The 14,649-nt window shown below is 45.6% G+C and overlaps 1 protein-coding gene across 1 annotated transcript; it reads right to left on the bottom strand.

Annotated features, from left to right (window-relative positions):
• Window positions 1–1,901: 1,901 nt before the first annotated feature.
• On the bottom strand, window positions 1,902–2,579 carry LOC119649587 (retinin-like). Its single transcript, XM_038051792.1, has 2 exons — window positions 2,451–2,579; window positions 1,902–2,388 (listed from the first exon to the last, which is right to left on the bottom strand). Exons 1-2 carry the CDS (start codon window positions 2,460–2,462, stop codon window positions 2,017–2,019), a joined length of 384 nt encoding a protein of 127 aa, XP_037907720.1. The 5' UTR covers window positions 2,463–2,579; the 3' UTR covers window positions 1,902–2,016.
• Window positions 2,580–14,649: the final 12,070 nt, after the last annotated feature.

Genomic DNA, 14,649 nt, shown 5'->3' on the forward strand with positions numbered 1-14,649 from the left:
CATGTGGTATTTCCTGCTCAAAAGCTGAAATCCAAAAGAATGGGCGAAAGTACTAATTCATAATTTTCTGATTAACTCTTTCATTTAGAGTCATTAGAGTCATCAGATCGGATAGAATTCACTTATTCTAACATTTCAATGAATACTTATGAATTATGTAAAGTCTCCATCTTTTATTCTCAACCCATTCTGGCCCCGGGGCCTACAATTCACTTTCTTAATTCCGTAGTTCCTGATTATTTTTTAATGATTGCCGAAGCGAGAAGGGCCACGAAAGAAAACGCTCGAAACGCAATTCACGTGTACTGACCAACCGACCATAATAAATCATTCACGATTAAGACTTACATCGGCCACTTTCCATATTTTTGTCAGGCGATATAAGAGCCGGGACAAGAAATAAGGAAAAAAAGCCACAATCTGGATTTTAATCTTTTCATCTAATTTGCATAGTGCTTACTCAGATTACTTGGATAAAATTTTTCACGCAACCTTTGTGCTTTTCGCGACAGTGAAGGGGATTATACTGCAGAGTCAATGGGGGTGGGTGGGTTGAGTTTTGGGGTAATAGGGAAGATTGGGAGGTAGGTCATGACTTCGGCTAGCGCCAATCATCACTTTTGCAAGTTTTCACTACCGAAATTCGGCAAGGGATGTCCGTCTTAATTTGCATAACATGTACCAGAGAAATCTGCTGTCAAGCTATCTATAACCGTGCGCTCCCTGAAGAGTTACAACTATAGGATAAAGCCTTACTAAATCGCCTGAACGTTGTAGCGTCATTTGGCTATCAAGCGAACAAGTTCGGCGGAGTCGAAACTAAGACCCTGTAACGAATTCCTCTCGAAAATAATCGCATTAATTAAATCAGCAGCTCATTTCCATAATTAATTAATAATGGGTAGGAGAAGAAGACGTCACCTTCGAGGTTTCATTCTTTCCAACTCCACGCTTTTCACGTAGCTCATTTCGCCTCCAACACGGGGTCTCACCCTCTTCCCGTCTTATGACTTTTTTTATCTGCTTAACACGGTGCGTTCTCGGGGCCGAGATATGATCTCCACTCATTTCACCTAACATTTCATTAGTTTATGACGATATGCAAGGGTCACCAGGGGCGATGCAAGAGGTCCCTGGGTACCAACTGCAATGCACCTGTTTCGAGGCCACGGCTGACCCCGCTAAGGCATAAAACGATAAAACTACCACTTAATTATCCGCATCGAGAGCTTTGAAGATAATAAGGATTAGGAGGAACTGTCGACCTCCCTCCCGGCTGACCTCGCAAGGAGCTGCGACCAAGGTAGGAATAAGCCTACCTTGGTCGTATCTGATATGGTTTTTATGCTGTATTAGCAAAAGAAAAGAAAAATTATTACACGCCGGAGTTATGAACGAGCCAAGGCATTAAAATGTAAATTCGTGTGAAGACGGAATGACCAGGTTCGGGTTTTCGTGAGAAAGAGTCATTTTGTGGATCGAAAATGCTTGTAACTTGTGTACCTTGCGGATACCTGAGCATTGCGATTAAATCGTTACTTTGAATGCCTTTAATTGACTGGGTGCTTACTGTGCTTTATTGCAAGCTTGAAGGACCGAATTCTACGCCCAGGACTGTACCTTGTTGTAAGTGTAATGATTGGCAATTAACCGTGATTTATAGCGCTTTTGTGTTCAAGTGGGAAAGTGGAAGATATCGCTATTCTTGCAGTTTTTCAGGAGCTCTTAATCGGCTGGTATAATTGCACTTTATGGCCGGTGCTAGGAATAGGATACTCAACAGAGCCAAAACAGGGTCAATAGTTCCATAAGCTATGAAAACATACATTATTCAACGGAAGCGCGCTGAACCCCCGGGGGGTCGACAACATAACACAAGGCAAAATTAAAACACTCCAAGCTAAATTTGAAACAACTTAATTATTTACAATCAAAATATTCCTAGATTTCTGGGCACAAATTGAGTAGGCTATATTTAATTGCTTCTCGTATCTACCTGGCGTGTTCCATAATCGCTTAATCACGGATGGCTCGCAAGATTGGTGTGGCATGGACAGCAGCGGTGTAGACAACAGGTTGCGAGTAGGCTTTGAGGACTTGGACGGTGTTGGTTCTGATGGCTGGGGCAACAACGGGGGTGATAAGGTCAGCTTGGTTATGGACAACAGTAGAACGCTGATCCGAAACGGCTGTGGGAATCTTCTGCACCAAATCGCCGACTTTAGCAATGGTTTGCTCATGAACTTGAACAGTTTCGGGTTGGACGACAGTTTGAACCCCGGTCGCAAGAAGTGGAGCATGAGCTATGGTGGCTACCCCTGTCAAACCTCCATGAAGGATTGTTGGCATGGCTGAAGAAGCAGCGAGGAAGGCGGCGAAAACAATCAACTAGACAGAACAATATAAGTTAATACCAAACCCAAATGATCCACACTAATTTCAGGACTCACCACTTTGAACATTGTGTTATATTTTTCAAAAGTATCTGACAGCGAACGTGATGTTCTTGCTTGGATTTCAGCTAATTATGAACTGATACCAATGGAAGAAGTCACTCAGTTTTTATAGTACTTGCAGCGGACTATCACCAAAGAAGGTTTCAACTATTCTTTTAACTAATACCTTTGGAACGGATACTCCCTGCAATATAAAACTCACTTTGCATTAATTGTGCAATTTGAACATATTCGCAACTGATGCACTATGCCCGCACAAAGAAGGTGCGCAACCACAAGGTAAACTTAACTGGTGCCATCTGATATCTTTTGTGCTATTGCTTATGCGCAACGAAATTACCTCAGCGATCAGTAGTGCTCCAATTGGTAATGATGCATATTGTTTCGAAATGGAGGATGAATTTCATTCAGAGATCTCCTCTCTGGATTGATGCAAAAGTGACTAGACAGCTCTTCCACTGATGCGTGATCTGGTAATGATGATGTCTCCACGTTACTGTACGCAAAGAAGCGTGCTGGGACCTGACCTTGAAATCATTCTAAAATGACGGTAGTTCACTAGCGGATCTTGCTTTCCTTCCTTCCAGGGTTGGTTTTCGACCCTAGCATCCTATGGTGGCTTTTTGCTCCACGTAGATATTCATGCCTCCGACTTAACTATCGATTAATTCTGTTGATCCTGGTGTGATCTAGAGAGGTGAAATGTATTTACTCATAAAGTGCAGGGCTTCTGTCCCAGACACTGTGCTGTTGCGTCTAGGACACTCACCCAGAACAGTTTGACACATTAGCACATCAGCAAGGACTACGGAGCAGACCCAAATTGCCTACTGTGCAAAGGGTTGGAGGGGTGGACAGGCAGCAGTAGATGCCCGGAATACAGGAGAGCCCTCAACACAAGTCACAGATGAGGTTAATACAAATCAACCTCAACCACTACGAGGCAGCGCGGGATCTACTCTTGCAAACCATAGTTGAGAAAAACATCGCTGTGGCCATAATTAGTGAGCCATATCAACGGTGGTAGCATTGGGGTCAAAGATCAAACGGGCCAAACAGCGCTATAGGCTTATGGAGAACAAGCCTTCGAATAATGGACCACTGTTAGGAGGGCTTCTTCATAACGAATACGAAAAGCGTCCACATCTACAGCTGCTATGGTCAACCCAGCGCTACACTCGCCGAGTATGAGCAGATGCTTGCCGCCCGGGTTCTGGATGCAAGAGGACGTTGGCTGACCATAATTGCAGGTAAATTTAATGCGTGGGCTCTTGAGTGGGCTAGCCGGACAACTAATGTGAGGTGACGTGTTCTCCCCAAAGCATTCGCGGAGCTAGACGTGGTACTAGCGAATGTTGGGGCCTCGTACACTTTCCGGGAATGAGATCTCGGGGCTTGAGTGGACCTGACATACGTTAGTGCCGCTTTAGCCAGTAGAGTCGCTTGGCATGTCAGTGAGGACTATACTCACAGCGACCACCAGGCAATCTGCTTAAAAATCAAGGGCGGATCGAGATCGAAAATGAGTTCTCGCATAATGCCGGGTGGTATGCCCGGCTGGACAGCGACAGCTTTTGAGGGGAACACGTTCTCCGCGGTGCTTAGACCCGATATATGGTACGGCTAGAGGGAAAGTCGCCCAAACCACCCGATGGCTGACGGAAGCATGTGATTCTATTATGCTCAGAAGGAGATTGCTGCCCAGTAGGTAACCCGACTACTGGTGGAGCAACGAAATCGCTAGTTTGTGAACCGCATATTTCCGGGCAAGGGGGCTTTGCCAAAGGCTCAGGGGAAAGCCTGGTGGTGACGGTCGAGAGGAGGCACAGAGGCAACTGCGTAGTCGCCTAAAAGAAACCATTTGGAGGAGCAAAAAAACTGCTTCAAACAGCAGTGTGACCATGTCGATATAAACCCTTGGGACGAGGCCTACAGAGTAGTAATGAAAAGGCTGCGGAGATCACCCCAGGTGACTTGTCCGAGCCTCCTGAAACAGAATATTACCACTCTATTCCCTCACCATGAAAATAAAGGAAGGAAAACGGTTTTCAAACTAAAAGACGACATAATACCTTCAGTAACTGTGGAGGAGCCGTGGGAAATATGTGGTAGGATCGGTGACAACAAGGTCCCAGGTTTGGCTGGCATCCCCAATCGAGCTTTGAAATTGGCAGTGAAGACTACGCCCGGCCTTTTCGCCAGCACCTTCAAGGCGTGCCTAAAAGAAGGAGTATTCCCTGTCTAGTGGAAGAAGCAACAATTTACCGAGTATTTATCGAATTTGGTGAAAAACTAGCTCTCAGAGAGGACTCTCTGGTGCGGCACGGATGAGGGCCTCAAAGAGTACATTGCCACAGTCGGGGTACCACAGGGATCGGTACTTGGTCCCCTGTTGAGGAATATCATATATAATGGGGTGAGTGCTCTTCCCGTCCCAGAGGGAACTGCAATTGTCGGCTTTGCTGATGACCTAGTTGTGGAAGATGTGGAGGTCTACGCAACGGAAACATTAGGAGTGGTCAAATCCTGGCTAGAAAGAGCGGGCTGACCTTGGCGAATGCGAAAATGGAGGCGGTTTTAATAACCGACCGCAGGAAAAATAACACTGTGAAACTGAAAGTCGGTGGATATACAGTCGAATCGAAGCGGGCTATCAAATACCTGGGGCTGATAATTGACACCGATGTGAGCTTTAACGAACACCTAGAATATGCATGCCAGAAGGTAGCCAGTGCCACCGCGGCACTTGCAAAAAGTTGCCGAATATTGGTGGGCGGAAACACTGTAGGAGGTTGGTACTAGCTGGAGTGGTGCGCTCATTCCTGCGCTACTCGTCACTTGTGTGGCAGAGGCGCTTGCAAACTCTCACTGACGGAAGCAGACGAACAAGGCTTACCGGCTGATAGCTCTGAGGGTTTGCAGTACCTCTAGAACCACATCAGATGATGCATGATTCCCTTTGACATTCTGGCGAGAGAAATGAGTGTGCTGTACCATGCATGGCGTATGGAGGGAAACACAGAGCGTAGAAATGCGGCAAGGTCAGGGTCGCATGATCTCTGGCAACGCAGATGGGACGGGTCTACGAAGGGCCGGTGGCCGGACAGGCTCATTCCCAAGATTAGAGTGCGACTTGAGCGGAAATACGCGGAGACCAACTACCACATCACCCAGTTCCTCACGGGACACTTTAGTTGCTACAGACAGCATCTGCACCGCCTTGCGTTGGATGATTCTCAGAATTGTGCTAGACGCGGTAGCATACCAGAGGATCCAGAGCAAGTGGTGTTTCACTGTCCAAGAAATGGGAGGAGGAGCCTAAACCAAGTTTTGGGCAGGAGCGTGAGCCCGGAGAACTTAGTTGCAGAGACGCTGAGGTCCGAAGAGAATTAGCTTACGGTTTGCTCCGCAATCGTGAAAATAGAGGAGTTGCTGAAAGAGCAAAGGGGGAAAGCGGAAAGGAGGGGAAGGACGAGTGCCTAAGGGCAAACATATCCTGAGGTCACACTCACTTTGCAGCATTGAGACTGATCCCGAAAACTTTTCCTAAAACCTTTACTGCTGACTCCGAGATGGTATGAAATTTTGGTGCACATCTTGAAGCTTTCGTAGTTGTAAATGCGCGGGTCTCTTGGGGTACATCTCCTGACAGAGGACGCCAGTCCATATTTTGGAACCGTAAAGGAGAACTGCTTTATTCGAACTCAGTATTCACAGCCAACACATCACAAATATTCTAACTGCAACCTTGTCGGCGACGTTCCGAATATCCTCAGAGCAGCCCGTCTTGATGCCCGGTTTGATAAAATCATCAAAATGGGTAATGTGTATAGGGAGGACGTCATTAATCTATCTGTTGACTCGCTGCATCACCGCTATAATGTGCGCTGAGTGGGTGATATTCTGGTGGCCCACCTCCGCCGACACATTTGACGCTCGACGAGGCGGAGCGTTACAGTTCCTTCTTCGTGTTCCGAACGCCAACTAGAGCGAACGTGGCTCCCTCGAAAATTCTCTCCTCGTTGCCTTTTTCGAATCTTTGTGTATTTTACTTCAGGAGTCTCGTTTTCTGGCGGAAAGGCTGAAAGATTTTTCCTGCTCCTTCCGAGCCTTTCATTCCCGGCGAAACTGCTGCCTCCTTTCCAATACTTGAGTACTTCCAATACTGAGGTGCTGTGATGTGCCAGCCAGCTGATTGAGAAATAAAGCAGGAGGTGGTGATAACGTTGGTTCAAAGCTTTTGAAAATGCTCTGGTTGCAATGGCTCATGGAAAGCACCCGCGCTATTTTAGCCTGCGCGGATTCGGGGTCGCTGGCGGTGCTGTCTGTCACGACCAAGAAAGTCCACTCGTTGTGCGTCCCGTGATTGCGGAAGTATCTGGAGACCCATGTCAAGAAGACCTTTGATCAATGGTGAACACCCTTACGGATGCGGTCTGCAAACTGATGGCCACTGAAGGTATTTTGCGTTCCGGGGGTTGATCTTGACCACAGTCACAAAAGGGTTGTCCTGGTAGTCACACGCGGGGACCTCATAGGCCCCGACAATTTGCTGGTAACACTGTAAATTCAGTCAAGCTGCTAAACGTACCACCGGATGCAATTTCAATATAAGAAAAAACTAGGCTCGCCTGTTGCTTCGGTGACAACTACCCGGAGCGCAGTACTACGACGCCTTATAATTTTCAATCCTCTGAGCAGACATTGCTTTCTAGTCGACACGGGCGCGAAGATGTCGGTTCTCCCCGTATCCCGTCCAAACATCTTGATACCGCAAAACTTGCGACTGGCTGCCCTGAACTGCAGGCAGGTGGACGAGAGTCTCGGATTGTGCCAGACGTTTTCGTCACAGTTCATTTTGGTTGACATTAGCTAAATAAAGCCTTGATAGGTGACGCAACCTCATTGAAGTCGTCTGGAAAAATCTCCACTTGCGAAACGACATTCTCTCTCTTGTTTTCGAGGGGATTGCCGACCTTCGCATCAGTGCACTTCTGCGAAAATATCGCAGCATCACTACTGAAAGTAGTTTCTCCTAGCTGGTTAAGCACAATGTGTAGCCCCACACTACTGACTCCCCGGTCTTCTTAAAGTTGCGTTCCTTATCACCCGAGAAGCTAACTGTTGCAAAGAAAGAGTTCGATGATCTCATGAAACAGGATATTTGTAGACCTTCTAATAGCTGTTGGTCATCTCTACATCATATAGTTCCTAAGGTAAACGGCGAATGGGGGCCTTGGGGAGATTACAGGCGTTTGAATGCTTAGCCTGTCCCTGCAATCAAATCTAGATACTCTGATGCACTGGTACTCTGTTAATGGTTTGGAGCTGAATGTCACAAAATGGAAATCACCAACTCCCTTTTCCTACCCTCTTTACGGATGTATCTTATCAAATCGGACTAGCCCTCAAGACCTCATCATAATTTTTGGCAACAAGCTCAGCTCCGACACCGACTGCCTCGGAGTCACCAATCGAACTGGAAAATTTCCGTGCTTTATACTTTATGCCTTCTCTGATTTTAACACCATCCAACACTACTTAACTCTCTTTAACTCGCTCGTGAGAAGTATCCTCGAGTACTACTCCGCAATCTGGTCGCCTTCTCGTAATTGTCGTTGCCTTTGCACTAAATCTACTGATGGTCGAGATATGATTATTTAATTGCCGATTGATCGAACTGATCTTACGGCATGAAGATGAGGATATGGTAAAAATTTTGGCAGTCAATAAACCAGCCACCATTGTTGTTACGGTCACCAAATAGCCGTCCATTTCATGCTCGAGGAAGGTGTTGTCAGAGTCGACCTTGGCATTCAGATCAGAATTGCATAATTGTGAGGCTCCTTAATCTTGGCACGACCTCGAAGCCAGATCCTGCCAGAAACTGGCTTCCAGGTTTGCTCTGGTATTCCATTTTGATATTTTGTTTGCAGCGTTGAATTTTCTGGTGTTAGCATCGTTAATACTGGGCATAACACGCTTGGTTGCATGGACTCAAAAACTCAGTGAATGACTTAGCTAATTACTTTACTTTTAATACCCACGAAGGACATACAAGTGAAATCATGTGGGGCACCACACAAACTTTAAAACTTGAAGCATATAACCGAAGCTGACAAGCTCAAAGCCTAATATGGAAAACTCAAGTTTTAAAAAAGCGAATATGCAGATCTGGAAATCATGGATACAAACTAAAAAAGCTGTAATGAACAAGACAGCGCGAACGAAGTAGCAACATAAAACTTATAGCCCTCTCATGCTATCTCGCTCACTCCTATATAAACTATCTGGGCGGGGGGATACTTTCCACTCTCGATCGTCCATTTTCAGCATATAGAAAGCATTTTTTTTAATTCCGTCTCTATTTTAATTTCTTACGATTTTCAGGTCAAATCCTCCTTTGGAAAGCCATTCTAAGGTAGATGTCAAACTCTACGAAATTGTCGTCTTTCTCACAGCATAAAATCAATGCAACTTTCAACTATGTATTTCAACTTTTTGTACGTAGATCCGCCTTGTCCCAATTTGTCCATAATTCATGGACTTATATATCAACTGACCTACACCACAATTAGCATAAATAGTGCTTACCCCCATATGCCTCGAATCGTTACAAAATCCTTTCAACATAATCTAATACATTTACTCAAAGCCTATTTAACATGCAAGTCAGAATCGTTACATCTCAATTGGGTGCCATAAATCTCCGTAATTAAACCTATTCCAACTGCGAATATCCATCTGGATAATAACTATGTCATTTCCATAATAATTTTCCTATTACACTCCTCTCGAGACCTCTTTCATCCGCTCATCTGTCCTGTCCCTCTCATCTTTCGCGTTGCAATCGTCCATATATCAACTTGGCAATAAAAACCATAAAAATTCCAATCCCGTATCGCGTCGTGCGCATTGACATTGACACCGCATCCTTTCACAAGGACAGAAACCGGCGAGCAACCCCTATGTAGACCCTCGTCCTATTGGCACTTGGGAGAGTTGACTGAGACAAGAAACCAGCGACCTCTGCGCTGTGTTTTCCATTCAAAAAGTTATGACTTAATAAATATCACCCTTCCATGGTTTTCCACCGTCAAAGAATTGAAAAATGTCTACATTCCATCCTTTTGCTTTGAAGGGAGCCAATTGTAGCGCATTAATTCAGAGCAGCTGCATCAGAGCACCTCAATACAATAAATAAAAACATTTTCGATAATGCCCCCAGGACTATTGTCGTCCTGTACATTCAGGGCCTAACCGTACTGAATACCCGCAGACGCAAGGATTCCTTTCAAAGGACGATCCATTCTGAGGAGAGAAAAAAGTTGCTTCTTCTGTAATAAAAACATAATCTTACACCCAGTGATTATCAATAGGATCATCCAGGCAACAACCGTCGAATATTATGAAAATCACGGGGATGTGATCCTTTTCACCGATGCAATAAATGGTGTGGCATTGTCGGTGTTCGGCTGTCACTGTATAAAAAAAGCCACCGAATGAGATGTTTTCGTTTTCAATAAACGCATAAGTAATTGGTGTTTGCAAACAGCTTTTCTTGTGCAGAATCCTGAAAGTATTAGCCTCCTGGTATGAGCGTCTTATCCTTTGGGATCCGTATCAAACTACCGCCTTGGATTATCGCATTTCTTTCAACCTTAGTCGTCGCTATCGTCAGAAGGACGCCCGAAACTAATGGATTTCTGGTAAGATTAGCACCACAGAACCCCTAAAATTTTGCAATATCCTGCGGTGGTAATCCTTATGAGATTTTCAAGATACTTTTTCTCGCCTTTAAGTAGAGATATTGTTTCTTATGGAGTGACGGGCGGTACAAGGAATTAAGAAGTTTGCAATTTTTACAAGGTTTTGTCTAGGATCTTACTGGTTGGCTGCCTCTGTCTCTTCCCTTTCGGATCCTTCTCAAGCAATGTTTGAATGCATCAACAGGATTATGAGGCGGTTTCCATAAGATGATGTTTTGAAACACGGGATAAGTCCGTTAGCATACAATAAGGAAAGGTATCGCCCTCAAGATAGTTTGCTTCCTTTGTAGGAACATGTAAATCATATGTTGCAGAATGGTATTTCGGATGGTGAACAAATGCGGAAAAAGTAGCAAGGATTATCCGTTTGTTTGTTTTGTTTAAAAAAATTGGCATTCCTTAAAGGGCTTGCAAGAACTTCCAACCGAGACGTGGTAAATTGGATTCTGCATTCATAAGATACACGCCTCAAACTAGGACACTGGTCAGGACATCAATAACGACTTTGGGAGTAAAAATCCAATGCGGGGTTTTTCTGTAAGGACAGGACAAAATTAAGCAATATCGGGCAATGTGTCCTTTTCCGTAATTTAGATCTTTGGAGAGGAAATTGTGAATTCAATTTCAATTGTGTCCCCATCCAAAATCAATGTAGTTTCCCTAAATCACTCAGCACAATAATGTGAAATTTTAATACAATTCGAAAAGTCCCTCCTAAGCCCCATCCTCGGCCATAAGTTTCTATCAGAAAAAAAGGAACACATCTTTATGTCGAATCTATTTCCCATATATCTATCTTTACCTTTCAATTTCACCTAGAATAGATATTGCCTTGAAATTGATCAAGAAATACGGGAGACATTGGACTGGAAGGACACAATGGTCATCCATCTAAGGAGCCATTATATCAAAGAAAGCATTTATTCGAATAGGTTCTTCCTTTCGATCTGGGACAGCAGGAACGGCAAGGAGAGAACGAAGGACGAACCCAACAAAGACCAGGGCAAACATTGAAATAGGACAGAAACGGAAGAAAGAATGAAATAAGATTTATGTCGGAACAATAGTAAACATAAAAACGGGTGACAATTGAGTTATCTAAGTCAACACAGACTATTGGCGACCGACCTCGTGGTATGGCACATTATGGTTTCATTCACGATGACCATTTCATTCAGAGCGAATTGTTCGAGTTATTGTCATCAGTTCTGTATTAGAACTGACTTTTTTATTTCAAATAAACTATTCTGGGTTGAATATTGACCATTCCTTCAAGCGGGAGAAGTGAATTCCTGCTTTCTTTGGTTGTCTGAGCTTCACGTATTGCGATGAATACACATTTAGCAGTTGGTGGTCGATTGGGTGGTCGCTTTTTTGCTTCCGTGGTCAATTGTCAAGTATTGTTTATTGTTGAAATTGGAATTGACAATCTATAAACTGAGAGTCTTTTGAGGACGAACAAGGACGCCAAAAGACGCTATAAATCTGCCTTAGTGAATCAGAACTATTTTCCTGACTAAAGAAGGACGAGCTGTCAGCTATGCAAAGACGCAATTTTGATAAGGATTTAAGAGGAATTTCCTAGCAGGATTCACTAGCCAAACCCGTGTTATCCTTGGAAGGAAAACAGTATCCAATGTAATGCAGTATCCCTTTGAGGCAAAAATATTATTTAAGCCGGTATTAAGAACAGGGCAGTTTGTTGTCCTTGCCGGACACGTGCTGGATGTCTGACGTAAACTGGCTTATAAAGCTCAGGTGTCGAAGTTGACGACGGGACGCTTGGACGGGCTTTTGTTTCAAAGCACACGTGAGAGGCTTATGGTCCGTGAACACTGTGAACGGCCTGCCTTCTAGGGAGAAACGGAAGTATTTGATGGTCAAGTACGCGGTGAGTAGTTCGTGATCGTAGGTACTGTAGTTCCGTTGTGCGGGATTCAACTGCTTAGAGAAGAAGCTCAACGGCTGCCAGACTTAATCCACCTTTTAGTGAAGGGCAGCACCTACTGCGATGTCATCTTGCAGAGGAAATGCCAATAGTGTAGACTCGGCCAGTTGTTGACGAGATTTGTCAAACGCGCGGATAGCCTCTTCAGATCACACGATCTCTCGTGTGTCCTTGGTTTTGGGGCCAGACAAGTACAAGACAAAACGGACTGGTGTTGGGCGGCCTTGGGCAGGAAACGACGGTAGAAGTTTAGCATGCCCAAGAACCTCCTCAACTCCTTCACTGTCTTTGGACGCGGGAAGTTTGTTATCGCTTGCACCTTGTCTGGGTCGGGCTGTATTCCTTCAGGGGAAATGAAGTAGCCGAGGAATCTCACCTGTTTTTGAAGGAATTTGCATTTCTCAACGTTTAGAACTAAACCGGCCTCAAGGAGACGTTGAAAAATGCACTCGATATGGACTAAGTGCTCAGACTCAGTGGAAGAAGCGACCAAAACATCATCCCAGTATACGAAACAGAAATCGAGGTTTCGAAGGACTGAGTGAATGAACCTTTGAAAGGTTTGCGCCGTATTGCACAATCCGAAATTCATTCGGGTGAACTCGAAGAGTCCAAAAAGTGTGCATATTGCCGTCTTTGTAATGTCTTCAGGAGCTACAGGGATTCGATGATAAGCCTTGGCTAAGTCCAACGTCGAAAAGATACGGCAATTCGCGAATTAAGGTCGGTCGTGGGGTCTATAACGGACTTATTTTGCAAGTCCACCAGCAACCCATAGTGACACAAGAAGTCTGCGCCTAGTATGGGGAAGCTAACATCCGCCAGGAAGAAACGCCACGGAAACATCCTACGCAAGCCAAGACTCACGCCCGCGAAACTAGTTTTTTGCGGTAGTCGCGAATTTACACGGGAGCGTACATCTGGTTGCTTTATCACCGAATCTAAGATGGTACCAGCAAATGCCTTTGTCCGCAGGCTGTCCCGACGACCTACAACCCGAACGCCCTTTTCGAGTGGCTTGCGATCTGGCGTGCGAACGCTGAGCGTCCAGCGTCGCCCGCATCTCGGCTACACTGGCTGTTAAGGCGGCTATCTTGCGCCTCAAGTCGCTCACCTCGTCCGACGGTGGTTGAACGGCCGCTATGGTTGAGCGTACATGCACTTCCTGCACCTTGGCGGGCGCCGCTGCCAGTTCCTCCAAGGAACCGGAGACGCAAGCGAGGATCGCCTGGGTGACCTCCGGGAGCCGTCGCAGCTAGAACGACTTGATCAGGTCATCGCCCAATTGCCTCATTTCGTGAATCAATTGGCTGGGAGTTCGATCACCAAACGTTAAACCCGCCAGCAAGTGTTCTAATTTTGCCGACTCGGTTACCGACAGGCGTCTGATCAATTCGCTCTTCAGCTGCGAATATGATGCCGACTTCACTACGTCGGATACCAGAAGAATGGACCCTTCATCCAGGCCGACCACCGCGTAGTGATTCCGGACATCTGGAACTGCGGTTCCAAATGTATGAACCACAGCTCCGGCTTCCGCCGCCAAAATGGAGGAACACGCACGGCGAGGGCGGTCACTTGCGGGTCCGATGGGCCTGCCGCGTCTTTGTTTTCGACCGACATTTTGACTAACAAAAAACTACTGACGCGGTGAAACTGCTCTAACTACCCGGCAGGCCGAACCCACAAATTTCGAATGCTGCGAATCCTGCCGCGCCACAGCAGCAAGGAACGTCAGTGCGCAGACTACCTAAAACAAAGCGAAACCCTACTAGGGTTACAAAAACATCACACCCCATCAAAACTTTATTCCACGAACTCCAGTTTCGAATAATTTTTACAAACCAGAGCAAATATTGAAATTTTGCTAGAACTCGGTCAACCTTTTCGAGGCCAGATTTTCCGAAGTAACTCACGTTCCCGAAAGCCAAGCATGTGCAGAGTAGTCAAAATCTTGGTTTTTACTCGATTTCAGTCAGCTCCTCTAACAGTCGATTTTCAGTGACCTCTCTCGTCCCCCGCGTCGTAGAATAAAAAGCCTTACATTTCGTGAATCTGCGTCGCATTCCCGTTCCCACGAGGTATCGCCCAGCGAAATCCGACGATTTTGCATTTTTTCCAATTTTTACGACCCGGGGTCGTGAAAATTTTCAATTTTCCTCGATTTCGGCCCGCCCCTCAGACCCTGCATTTTCCCGCGATATCTTTTGTCCCGCTCGTCGTAGCGTGAAAATTCTTGCATTTCGTGAATCTGCGTCGCATCCCCGTTCCAACGAGGTATTGCCCAGCGAAATCCGACGATTTCGAATTTTTGCCAATTTTTACGACCCGGGGGTGGTGGAAATTTCCAATTTTCCTTGATTTTGGCCAGCTCCTCAGACCCTGCATTTTCTGCGATATCTTCTGTCCCCCGCATCGTAGCGTAAAAATTCTTGCATTTCGTGAATCTGCGTCGCATCCCCGTTCCAACGAGGTA

The sequence above is a fragment of the Hermetia illucens genome, chromosome 2 (assembly GCF_905115235.1).
Source record: "Hermetia illucens chromosome 2, iHerIll2.2.curated.20191125, whole genome shotgun sequence".
NCBI lineage: Eukaryota > Metazoa > Arthropoda > Insecta > Diptera > Stratiomyidae > Hermetia > Hermetia illucens.